The 13,511-nt window shown below is 39.4% G+C and overlaps 1 protein-coding gene across 5 annotated transcripts in view; it reads right to left on the minus strand.

Moving 5' to 3' along the window:
- Positions 1-13,511, minus strand: part of Grik1 (glutamate ionotropic receptor kainate type subunit 1) — a 379,259-nt gene that overhangs the window by 137,811 nt on the left and 227,937 nt on the right. For all 5 annotated transcript variants that reach the window (XM_055614914.1, XM_055614912.1, XM_055614913.1 and 2 more), the window contains exons 2-3: positions 12,414-12,581; positions 8,902-9,159 (exon numbers count right to left, since the gene is read on the minus strand). In XM_055614914.1, coding sequence (XP_055470889.1) covers positions 8,902-9,159; positions 12,414-12,581 — 426 coding nt within the window. The remainder of the gene's footprint in view (positions 1-8,901; positions 9,160-12,413; positions 12,582-13,511) is intronic.

Here is a 13,511-nt window from a genome sequence, read left to right on the forward strand (position 1 = left end):
AAGTGCCTTGAGTTTCTCAGATAATTGAGTTTTGTACTTCAAAGTCGGTGTCATGCTGACACAAAGTAGTGATAGATAAGTAAGACAGCTTTAAAAAGCTGTCAAAACAGGATAAAATGACGAGCTGGGAATATCCATGATGCTGCTTACACAGCTTTCTCAGAGACTTTTCACTCTTTGATCCATCATTCAAACACACCCTGTACTACAATGTCAATGGAAGCAAGAGAAAGGAGCAGACAGAAAAAGCCTGCAAATGGGTGTCACATTCAGAGCTCAGAGTGTAAATCTTGCTCAGCTTCTAAAGCATTTCTGGTGGTACTTGTTGCTCTCTTACTCCAGTGCTAGCACCTGCATTTCCTGGCTTGGTTTCTGCGGTAGCAATATGGCAGGTGGTCATGACCACTTTCCCCTTCCTAGAGTGCTTTATCAATACAACAACGAGCACAGTCTATTAATATACTGTTTATTGGATTCTTTCCAATACATCTTCCAATGACTTTCCATTTCATACGGAACACAAATTTTTCCAGGGATCACCAATACCTACAAGATCCTTCAATTCCTACCCCTGAACTCTCCTACCACCAGTATTAAATCATTCACCTCCAATCACACTGATCTTCTCACTAGCTCATCATATACCAGGCACGTTTTCACCCTCACTTTCAACAACAGCAGCTATTTCAGCCCGGAACCCTCTGGTACCACATGGCTCACTTCCACATCTGCTTCAACTTTTGCCCAAACACCAGTTTTATAGTATGACATGATCCCAGGCAATGAAAATTGTATTTCAGCTTCCAGATTTTTCCATATTTCTTATTCTACTTTTTCTTTCTTCCGCATTTTTGTATGTTTGAAAAACCACATCACTTTATTGAGGGTGGATGAATTGTTTGTTCTTTAGGCTCACATAGAAAATAAATATTTGAAGTCAGTGTCTTCTATTTTGTTTTGGTTCACTGGTGAATTACAAGTGCCCAGAACAATCCACAATAACAGAGTAAACACTCAGAAAATATCCAGACAGAATAGGACAGAATTTATTAAATATAAAAAGCGCTCTCAGAGGGTAGACTTATGGTGGAATATGAGTTTGAGTCTTACAGGAAGCAGTAGATTCAGCATGGGAAGTTAAATCATGCCTTACACAGGGGAGTGCAAAAACTATAGCAGTACCATTCTGTGACAATAGCCCCACTGGCTGAGGCCAGGGGAGAAGCTCTTTCAAAAGCAAGAAATGCTCTCCCAGGAGTCCTATGGAATGGTTGGAAACCCATGCTTTCAATTATGCCAAAGCTGCTCGCTTGATCCTTTACAAGCACTGAGTCAAAGCATCACCACATGGCCCTGCTCTGCAGCTGTGCAGATCCCAACAGTAGCTCCTTTTTTTTCTATGTCTTACCTTTTTTTCCCTATTGCAGCTGAAACATTCAGACATTTAAGCCTCACTCACATATCTTGCACTTGAACACTCTGAATGACCATATGTGTACAATTAAGCAAGGGCCAGGACAATTGAGCAATTAGAAAGGAAGTTCGAAGCACAAGATCAGCCGGAGACTAGAGTAAGCTTATATGAAAGCATCCTTCTACTGTTGCTAGCCTATGTTTGGGGTAGGGACTAAATGTGCTAATGTGCTTAATGAAGTCTAAAATAATGACTTAAGATACCCCATTCATACATTCAAGGTTTTTATCTTATTTGTGGAGAGTGAAAGTGAATAAGTGAATGAGAGAGAGAGAGAGCAAGAGACAAAGACAGAGAGAGTATGTTTGTATTTGCTTAATGTAATCCTGTGTATATACAGGTGCATGGACCCACGTACACACATGATAACTAGAGGAAGACGTCAGGTGTCCGCTTTATCACTTTCCACTATGCTCTCTTGAGCATGTGTCTAACTGAAGTTGGGGAAGCTGGTGGCCAGCACACCCAAGCGGTCCTCCTGTCTCTGTTTTCTCCATAGAGCTGGGGTTAGATGCACTGGGGTTGCCATGCCTGGCTTCAGTGCGTGGACCTGGGATCTTCAGGCTTTCACAGCAATGTTTTCACCCACTGGCACATCTCTCCAGCTCCTATTTATGGAAGATTTTTAAATGATGGATTCGTCACTGAGAAGCAATTGGAGGGTTATTTCAGTTCAGGGTCTTCTCACCAGCTGTTCCTGGTGGAATTTTCTCTCCAGGTATCCACGTGGCTTATTATCTTTTTTGGAGTTTTACTTAAATGTTTACTATTGAGTGCTTCCCAGATAGTTTTACATAAATTTACAAACCTCCTCTCTGCCTAGTCCCTCAAACAATAGCTGCTTTCTCTTTCTTCATAACATTTACTGCTATTTATATATGAAGTATTTGCTTTTGTGTTTGTTTATGTAAACAGTCTAGGGGATTCAAAAGGTCAGAAATTTTTTTTTTCTTGTGGTTTGGAACATTTTTCTAATAGTAAATACTTATAACAAGGGGGATCTGTTCCATCACGTTTTCACTTTAGACATTCATTACCTAACGAAAGCAGTACTCTTCTTATGACAACATGAAACAGCTTATAGCAAACACGCTGTGAAAGGAGGCAGTCAGAGAGTAGCCAACGGAATCATACTAAAGATTATGCATGCTGCATAGCCTTGCTTGGTTTTCCCAGTATCTTAAGAACATCACCTCATCTGCCTGGATATGATTATTAAGCCCATTTACTGATGAAAAACTTAAATACAATATAAAAGAAAGACTGGCTAAACTCTAACATGGTTGTCTCGAGTTATTCAGGAAATAGAACCTAAACGTGACTGTGGCTTTCCCAATGAAATGTAGACGAGCGCTTGCTTGTTTGCAACCAGCTCATTGCCAGTTGTGTAGGTGTTTGCCTAACCAGCTGTTATGGAACACTGTGAAATCCTACCCTTTCTGTTCTGCCAAGTTCACATTTCTATTGCTTCATAAATAAATCATTCTTAGAATATGATCAGTGTAAGGGAACAGCAGCAGTCTTAGTCATTAGTGGCCATTAACAATTTCCGCACTCCAACTCACGACATCTTAAATGTGTGACCCTTTCTAGTACTGAGTTCTGTGAATGAAAGAGAGGGAAGGTCTCAGAAGCAAAGAATTTCCATATTTCTTCCACAATCCTGTCCTGCAACCCTTCCTCTCCCAAGGTCAGTGTAGACACTGGGACTCTTCACCAAAGTGACACCAAGATACTTACTCTTTTCTTTGTCTCTTAGTCAGCCTAGAAAGTTCTCCCACCTATGCCAACAAAAAGGAACACAACAGAGGGGGCCTCTAGAAGAACATGGTGGAAGAGCAAGCTGTGTCCAGATCTATGTTCCTCCATGTTGCATAAAACAGTAATTTTCAGGCTGTGATATGCCCCCAGTGATTCCATTATTATAAAACAGCAGTCTGCAACTATACTGAGTGCAAATGTTGGCATGGAATGCCTCTCTACCTTTCTTGTGTGAAAAAACAACCAACAATCCAGCAAGAATCAGAAAACAGAATGATGCTAAGTTATTTTCACAAATAAAACATTACCACCTATGACCTTATCAAATTAACACAGAAACACATAGATACATTGGTATAATGAAACCCTCTAAGAAAGATCAGGGCTGGGGCCTTAGCAAACTTACCAACCAGTGGAATGCAGAGGCCCCCTCATCCAGCTCATATGAAGGAAGAGACCCTTAATCCTTCTGTGCAGTGTTACCTACATACCTCTCCTCAGATCATATGATGTATTGTGACAGAGTCAACAGGCGACAAACCCCCAACTCTTTGCCCAGGGCTTTAGTTTCACTATGGAAAGCCCGTTCTGTGGTAGGCCCTGCCTATTTCTACCATCATATACATACATACATACATACATACATACATACATACATACATACATACATACATACATACACACATATATACATACATAAAATAAAGCCCAGGTTTCCTGAGTCTTTAGTTTCCTGTAGTGTTTCTTCTAAAGGATCTTGTATCACATAAAAATCAGGTTGAATAAATCCATTATTCCTTTACCTTTCTAATTTCTTTTTTTTTCCTGTGAGATTATTAGTCATGACTTTTGTGATGGATAAGGAAAGGTATCACTCACTTTTGTCCTATACTGAAGAAAATTTATGAAGTGAACTAAGATACAACCAAGAAAAATGCATAGAGGAGGAGGCAAAGATTAACATCTATTGGTTAAAAAAAAAAAGAGAAGCTATAGAGCTTCATAGACATGAACAAGTCTCAGTTTTTTATGAATGTGTGCTTCTTTGTTCAGTCTCCCCTTTCTCTTTCTCTGTTTCTATGTGTCTCCGTTTCTGTCTCTGTCTTTTTTTTCTCTTTCCTTTCTTTCTCCCTTCCATTTCTTCTCTTTCTTTCTATTTTATATCAGGGTAAAGTAGAGGCCCAAGGTCAGGTCTAGCCAAGCATTGATACCTTTATAAATAAAGTTTTATTGTCACATGGCATGTCCATTCATCTACATATTATATATGAAGACTTCAGCAAAGTAGTTGTATCCAAGAAGATATGGCCACAAGACTATACTGTGTATTTGCTATTTATGTAAAAAAAATGTTTGCTGGTCCTGTCTTCTATGTAACTTGCACAGGCTGCATTTTGCTGAACTAGGCCTTGAGAAAGCCGGAAGTGCTGAATAGACTTCATGCTGCATTTGGCACTCAGCTTCTCAGCTTTCTGCTGTGTGTTAAGGGAAAGAAGCCAGGCTTCTGTAGGGGTCTAATGAAGCAGAGAGGGATCCCGTGGACAGCAAGTTCATCCCAAATCACCACAGAATGTGAGACTTGGAGACGAGGGACTAATGTGAGTGAGCACTTGGGAATGAGGGGGGGGAAGAAGTGATGAATGTCAAACTTCACTCTTTGTACAAGTGCTCTAGAGCCCTTCCACACTGACTTGCAGAGGATAGAATTCTGTCTGCAATGACTGAGTGAACTGAATTTTGTCCTTAGCAGCTTTCATTCTGCTCCCACCGACTTTGATGGATGTAATGGGGCATCTTGTCCCACGACAGCTGTGTTGGCTTCAGGCTATTTAACAAACTCCTACTAAACAGATCCCAACAAAGTGCTCTTTAATGGGTACTTAATTCTGTTGTAGAGGTGGGTGCTGAGCACACCTAAGTCCTTTCCTTTTCTTCAGGTTTGCTGTTTCCTCCTTTTTATGGCTTGGTAATTACTACACCAGAGAGCCCTGAGTCAAGCAATATTAAACCGGCTCAGAGTCACCGAATGTCTGCTTTTATCGATCTCAGTTGATCTGCCTTCTCTCTAGGTTCCAATTTAATGGTTCAATTGATTATTCATTTACATTTTTAATGTTGTAGGCAAAATCATTTAAACATGAATCATCTCTATCTTAATGGGTAACATACAGAGTCATTTGGGATTTTAATTTTAACAAGTATTTATTGAGCATCTGAGCTCAGATGAAGAGACCAAGGATAAAAAGGTTATTTTACTTTATGGTCAACAATGACAAAAATGATGTGCTGATGATTTTGCGCTGCAAAATGACTGTTACTTATGAATGGATTTCCTGGTGTTACACTGTCATTAAGACACTATTTTTTAAATTTCCACTTAATTATTCTTTGTTTCCATATACCTTAAACTCCATAATGCTTATGTCATTGTTTGAACTTGTTCTTTTTTATTTTATTTTTATTATTAGTTATATGTTATTAACTCTGTATCCCAGCTGTATCCCACTCCCTCATTCCCTCCCAATCTTACCTTCCCTCCCTCATATCTTCCCTGTCTCTTTCCAAGTCCACTGATAGGGGAGGACCTCCTCCCCTTTCATCTGGCCCTGTTTTATCAGGTATCTTCAGGACTGGCTGCAAAGTCCTCCTCTGTGGCCTAGCAGGACTGCTCCTCCCTTGGGGGGTGGGGAGGTCAAAGAGCCAGCCATTGAGTTCCTGTCAGAAATAGTCTCTATTCCCCTTACCAGGGTAACCCACTTGGTTACTGAGCTACCATGGGCTACATCGAGCAGAGGTTCTAGGTTATATCTATACATTGTCCTTGGTTGGAGAAACAGTTTCATATAAAACTCCTCTGCCCAGATATATTTGGTCCTTGTGGAGTTCCTATCCTCTCCATGTCATACTAATTCCTCCTTCTTTCATATGATTCCCTGCACTCTGCCAAAGGTTTGGTTATGAGTCTTAGTATCTGTTTTGATACACTGCTAGGTAGTCTTTCAGGGGCCCTCGGCAGTAGGCTCCTGTCCTGTTACTTGTTGAACTTGTTCTTAAACACAGGTGTTTCTATAATTTATTTTCCTTTTAGATGATTTCACTCTGCTGAAGAGGTAGAAAGACAGAGTGATTACCCCTAGGAGAGCACTCTAAAATGAGAGCTAGTTTCATTTTTTTTTTCTCGAAAAATATGTAATGACCACAGGCAACATGGAAAGATCTAACTACAGTTGTGTTTGCAGTATAATGTCCTACCCAAAGGCTTTTTACATATGCTTTGTGGCGTTAACTCGGCAACACACCATAATGCTGTACATCAAGCAGGTGAAACTCATAATACAACAGGCAGTGGCTTACCGTTCCCGTCATATCGGTGAGTCATGTGGCTAATCCCCTGTGACTTTCACTTGTTTCTAACATGAGAGGAGGCATAGGAAAATACCTAAATGGGTACTTACCATCATAATAGTCACCTTTTCCTGACAGTATAAAATGAAGCCAGTGTTTAAAGCTGAATGGAGGAGGCATGGCACTCATTGTCTAGGGAATAGTTTGAGCTCAGGCTTGCTGAGAAAGGCAATGAAAAACTAAAAAAAAAAAAGTGCCAAAACGTTTGAAAATGCTCCCTTTTGCTAATTTTCACTGCCAATTTCATCAGTCCTATTATGAGCCCCGCAGACAAAGAAAAGAGCTATTCTAAATTCTTTGGAAAAGGTCAGATGGTCAATAGTATTATTCTTTGTGCATGAAACTATTGAACACTTTTTATATATGCCTGGTCTGCAATAGGAAGCATATTCTAAACAATGCTGGAAATTAAGTTGTTAGGAAGGCCTCATATCATAGACATGTAAACACATCACTGATACGGAACATGTGATGCTTCGATTTCCAAAGCCCCTCCCTTCCTTACTGGTTCTAGGGAGCTTGGGAGAGAGTTAACATTGGAAGATGAGCATGGACAATAACTGATATCACCAGCTGAGTGTTGCAATCAATCTGTGGCCTGCCCTAAGTTACTGCAAAAGCAGGTTGTGGTTTGTTTTTGTTGTTGTTGTTTGTTTCAGACTGCTTTGCTCTAAGAGATCTCCCTAGAAACTTTCTGCTAGGTTCTCTCTTTTGCCTCTAAGAGTACTTTGAAATTCTTTGCGTTTTTAAGTCTTTACAGCCATGCTATAAATTACATATATTCAAATAGAGGCAGATTAATTGTGATGTATAATATATAATTTAAGATTAACATTACTAATCAAGATTAGTAATCAACAACAACAACAAAAACAAAAACAAAAACAAAACAAAACAAAAATCTTATGCTTGCCTCAGCCATAAATATCAAGTGAAGAGGGATTGCCTGGCAAATGCTGCTACTGAAAATGTTGTGCTTTGTGAATTTATTGTTACTCAGTAAATTCAGACATTGTAGAAAGACACATCGGTGTTTGTTGATGTTTTCACAAAGCATGCTCAGCACAAGGAGGGACCAGACTCAGAAAGAATATTTAGGAAGAACTTGGCAGTTCTTGAGAAATGGTACACTTTTCACCATAGCTCACACGAACAGTATATGGGCAGTAGAGAAATCACAACAGTAAATCAGATATGAGACTTTAGTATGCAGATAAGGGTGATTCAGTGGCTCAGTCTAAACTAACGGGAGGGCATGATAAGATAATTAGGGCTTGGAAGATACCCTTGTTGGCAAATGGTCTGTTGTGCAAGCATGAAGACAGAAGTTTGGATTTCTAGCACACAGGTGAAAAGATAGTCATCATAGTGTGCATTTGCAGTCCCAGCTTGGAAACAGAGACAGGAGGCTCCCTGAAGCTCATTGGCTGGGTAGCCTTGCTGAATCAATAGATTCTAGGTTCAGTGAGAGACCCTGGCTTAGGAAAATAAGTGAATAATTGAGGAAGATTGATGTCAACCTCTGGCCTCTTCATGTATGTATGCATACACACAGACACACCACATACATGTGCAAAGAGAGTGGGAGCTCCAACAAATTTCTAGACAATAAAGGGAGTGCCAGGAAAGCTCACTTCAAATGGTGAGGGTCACAGACAGTATCTATTGATGATTAGGTGCTAAACTGTCATCTTCCATTGTGCACCCTAAAACAAGCAGATAGAACAAGCAAGGCCTTTTGATTAGCTTTAAAATAGTTTATTGAATGTAATGAGAGATGGTAATGACCTGGGCTATAACCACAGTACTGCTCATAGCCACAACCCAAGCTCCCAAATTTTATACTGAGCTCATCCCTGAGATTCACAGTCCCTTTGTCAAGGAATGGTTTATTCTAGTATCGTGATGTCTAACTAAATTCCTGCTTGTTGTCTGACGGTGATAAGTTTTTACAGATATAAGTATAACTACTTCTGTTAGACACTTGAATTGGATCACTGCAGTGCGAGTTACAGTCTCAGTAGAGTTGCATTAATGAAATACCACTGTTAGCACTGCAATTAGATCACAGTGTATATCAACACAATGATGTATTTTTAAAATCTCCCTAAGTTTGTTACATTACTTATGCATGGCATCCCCAATTTACGTTAGAATTCTCAGTTAGCTCATGTGAGAGAGCACTTCTGTACACACCACCTGACAAATCTCACGCTGGTTAGAGTCGACGTGCCCAGGGAGGGCTCATGTGAGTTCCATACCTGTGCTGTCTTCATACACCACAGTGACTGTTTTCCAGTTGTAATAGAGGATCAGATCCAGGACTGCCCGGCTGATAGCTGCATAGTCTGGGTAGAGGTTGATGTAAAATAGGTCTCTGTTGTCCACAGAAGGGTGTTTCCATCGAGTCTGAATGTGTGGAACTTCCAGAGCATTGCAAATAGACTGCACAGCACTGACAGAAGAGCTGTGGGAAGGGCCAAAGAGCGCAGCCACACCAAGAGCCAGCTGGTCGCACGCTGATTAGATCCACAGACAAGGGAAGGGTTGGAAAGGGAGGGCAGGCAAGGGGTTGAGAAAGAAAGAGTTCTATGAATTTGTGTTTTCCTGATATGATTTCTCTACTTAACTATTAGAGAAACCTCCTGTAATTCCATCTGTAGGTTGATATCTGCTCTTTCCAACTTCCAATATTTATTAGATAGTAAGATACCAATAAATGTAAATGAAAAGCCAATAGCAATAAATCATAGGACCAACTCCCTGCAAATAAAAATGAGTTACTGGTCTCAGTTCATTACCTTCAATCAGACAAAGGCTAAATCTTTTTTTTTTTTTTTTTTTTTGATCCCATGAGCACTCTGTAAGCTAACTAGCAAACAATCTGTCAAATGAATGTTGTATGAATTAACTTCTGTCATATGTCAGGGTGACAATGGAGAGATTAGGCTGGCCAGAGAATCCAGAAGACCTCATGGGTGAACTATAAAATGCTTCGACTCCTGTCTTTCTGAAATTCAGGTTTCTACCCCACTCATTTCATACACAATGGACTTAGTCATGGTCATTGGACAGTAACAGAGTCAGATCAGAACTGGAGGACACCAGGTCAAGGTCAGGCCTCTTTTTCCCTCAATTTTCAGCCAAACAAAATTAAATCACATATTTAAAATTTTATCCCTAACATTTTTTTGTTGTTGTTATAAGACCAAAAGCAACCATTGTAAGAAATTAGAATATTTACAATGTAAGGAAGAGCAAAGTTTCTATCTTAGCCCATCAGCTTCGGATAATACTTACTGATATTTCAGAAAACCACGATTGCTGTTCAAGCATAGTATGATACATTGATTCCTTCACTGAATGAAAAGCACAACTCTCTCCCTAAGGCAGCGTGAATATTTTAAGAGTGTATTTCCACTGCTGAAATAATTGATCACTGGGCAGGCATGGTGTCATTTATCTAATTTATCTAAGTATTTAACCACTTTTTAACTTTTGGCTACTATAATTAATATTTCAATATTGATAATTTTTCTCTGCATCATTAATTACTTCTTTGAAGTAAATTCTAGGTGGTAGAGCTAACCATCTTCTATTAAAAGATCTTGTTATTTTTAAGTTATTTGATACGTATTAATTAAATTCCCTTTCAGAAGATAAGTTCATCCTCCCCCACCATGTAGAGCTGTGTTTAATAATTGTATGTAAGTACCTCTTAAATAGAGGTTTACATGCATCTTTCAAACTTAAATGTAATTTTTTAAAATAAAGTTTACAGTTGCCAAATGGTAATAATTGAATACAAAAATTAAATAAATAGGTTTATATAAATAAATTTGTTAGTGGTTTTCTAATTATGCAGTTTTACAAAATAAAATAATCAATTCCATTTGTTCCTGTAAGTTTCTCAGCGGTGAATTGGAGAGAATGAATCACAGAATTTTGACAGCTGTGTTGTAGCCATCTATGGGGTGGCTGATGCTGACAGGCATTTTCAAGGACAACGTCCAGCTGTTTGTGGCTTGGTGCTGATGGCCTGCCTGCACGGGCTATGAAGACGCACACCTCTCCGCAATGTGCTGAAGGTGTGAGCTGTCACTGTCCTCCCATCCCTACCGGATGTGTGTTCATTAGCCAGATAAAATGCGAGCATGGGAGTATGCAAACTGTTGTCTTATCCAGCGTGAGCAATGGATTGAGGTTCTTGTTAATGTGTCACGACTCTGGCATGCTAATATTCCTTGACAGGAAAATCAATCCTTTATAGGTCTGTTTGTTGGAGTGTTTAATTTACAAGTATTGCTGGATCTTCAGATCACAAGAGAGACTTCAATTATTCTTGTGGGTTGAAGTTCTTGTGGGTTAAATGTCATTGGCTTTGCTTTCTATGGTGTTGTTCAACAGTATAAAACAGAGAAGACAGAGACAGATAAAGAGAGAAAGAGACAGAGATATAGAGTAAGAGAGATTTAATTCAAGCAGTATACATATGAAGGTGCCTTATGAGCTTTAACATGCTACACGAATATAACTATACATTTTATTATTTCTTCATCGGCAACTCTGACTTACAAGTAATCTCTGACTTTCTTTTTCTTTTTTCTTTCTTTTTTTTTTTTGAGGCAGAGTCATGCTATGTGGCTCAGGCTAGCCTCATTTGCATCTCAATCTCTGCAGTGCTGGGATTATAGGCACATACCTTCTTTTATTTTAAGAAAAACAGGATTATTTTACTGAGATTATGTACTGTATTATTATTATTGTTGTTGTATTAATCTTTATCTACTTGAAGGAAGTTTAACATTTTTTTTGTAAGTAACACCGAAATGCCTGCAGGTAAGTGTGTTAGGCAAACACATTTGTTGATCTAATTAGGTCAGTTTCTGTTAACCCTTATTATTCAGTTACTTAAAAATCACCAAAACTATGTAGCTGATCATTTGTGTGTCTGCAAAAGGCAAAGTATTTTCTGGAAGTTAAAGAATTCTTTACAGCTACAAGATGAGCAGCAACCTTCGTTTTCACAAAATCTCTAAGCTCGTGGGTCAGCAGTTCCTTTGTTAGAGGACATGCTTCAGGTATACAGGATCATTAGAGAATTGTTCTAAAGGTGCCCAGAGGATGTCTAAACCAGCCCCTCCATTCCTCAAGATTCAGCCCACATGGTGACAGTTGGAGACTACACATAAGCTGGATTTCTTTTTGAGTACTTGTCTTCTGTTCAGGAGAAAAAAAGAAAATCAAATTGTGATTTGTTCTCACAGATTTCATCTTCATATTTTTATGATTTTGCAGCAAAGCGCAAAAGCAACGACAACAAGAAAATGAGTAGGTGCTAGATAAACCCAGCAGTATGTAGCAGCCTATGACTCTGGTTTGACTGTGTATGTCCTGGTTACTTTTTTATGCTTGGTGGATGTGACCTTCCACAAAGTTTTATTTGATTGCGCTGTACAATTTCATGGTGGTATCTCAGCTTCAGGAAGGAAAAACAGATCAAGTTTGACGTTTTTCCATTCACAGCTGGACCAGTTAATCACAGAGTGGAGGGCACTGAAGGGTAAGCTAATCAGAAGGGCCCAGAAAACAGGGCTGGGCAGCGTCCATCAGGTGAGTTCAGATTGCATTGATCATTGCCGTTGGGGACCAGGCATGCCTACAACCCATTTGCACCAAGAAACCCACTTTGAGAAAGGGTGGGCAGTGAAAAGGTGACCTGTGGAGCACACTTATCGTCCAAACAAGCTTTGTAAAGTGGGAAAATAGTTACCTCTCCGGGAGGCTTCAAAACTATCAAAAAGATTAATTCTCTGGATGTCATAGGTTAATGTGGTGTTAGGCATCAAGGTTCGGTTTCGGTTAATACTGGTGACTGCAAACTTGAAAGCTAATTCTTCAACGTTAACGGGCTCATTTTCCACAGTTTCAAAAATCCCTCCTGTAGGAACAAAAAGGATGCATGAGAGGCGTTAGACACAATTCAGCATCATTGTTTTAAAGGAAGACTGTAAACAGCAAACAGAAGACCCAAAACAATGAATGGCAGAGTGACCACAGAATCCAGGCTGAATGCTACCAAAATGTGTTACATGAAAATGAATAGTTCTACAAATTCTGCATATGTATACTTGACTTTTTAAATCCAAGACTGAATAAATAATGCCATTTAGACGGTGGGTAGATATATTCCAAATATTTTATAGCTGGAAACATAGCTGATAAGCAATAGAAAGCAATTTTCTCTGATTTTCACAGAAGGTGTGCTGTGTTTGGCCTGAACATAATTTAAACTCTATTCTGATAGGCAATCTTGCCTTGTAATTATGACTTTTCTGTTGCCAGAGTGCTGGCTCAGCAGTGATGAACAGGTGTATGGCTCTTGTAGAACACCATGTTCCGCGGCCAGCACCCACACAGGACTGCTCACAACTGCCCGAAAGCCCAACTCGAAAGCACTGATGCATGCTGGCCACCTCCCACTCCCCACACTCATATCCCTGATGCCAGTCACGTGCACACTTCCACTCACACATATATGCACGATTAAAGATAATTTAAAAATCAGACCTCTAGACCTCACTATAATGGGATAGGGAAGAGGTGCATTGGGGACATAACAGAATAATCGTACTGTGACAGTTTTCAGAATGAAAATGTCTTTTCTAGGTTTCAGGGTTCAGAATTTTAGGGTCATATTCTACATATCCTAATATGTTCCAAAGCATATGGGCAGATTCAAAGAAGGGTTATTTTCTGTATTTGAAAATCATTTGAATATACCTCAAAGCAAACTTGTGTCCTAATTTTGGGGGAATATCTTCTTGTAAGTCCTAGGTTCTGTTATCTTAAACATGAGTATCTAGCTCTC

Source organism: Psammomys obesus, unplaced genomic scaffold (assembly GCF_907164565.1).
Source record: "Psammomys obesus unplaced genomic scaffold, mPsaObe1.curated_primary_1811, whole genome shotgun sequence".
Lineage (NCBI taxonomy): Eukaryota > Metazoa > Chordata > Mammalia > Rodentia > Muridae > Psammomys > Psammomys obesus.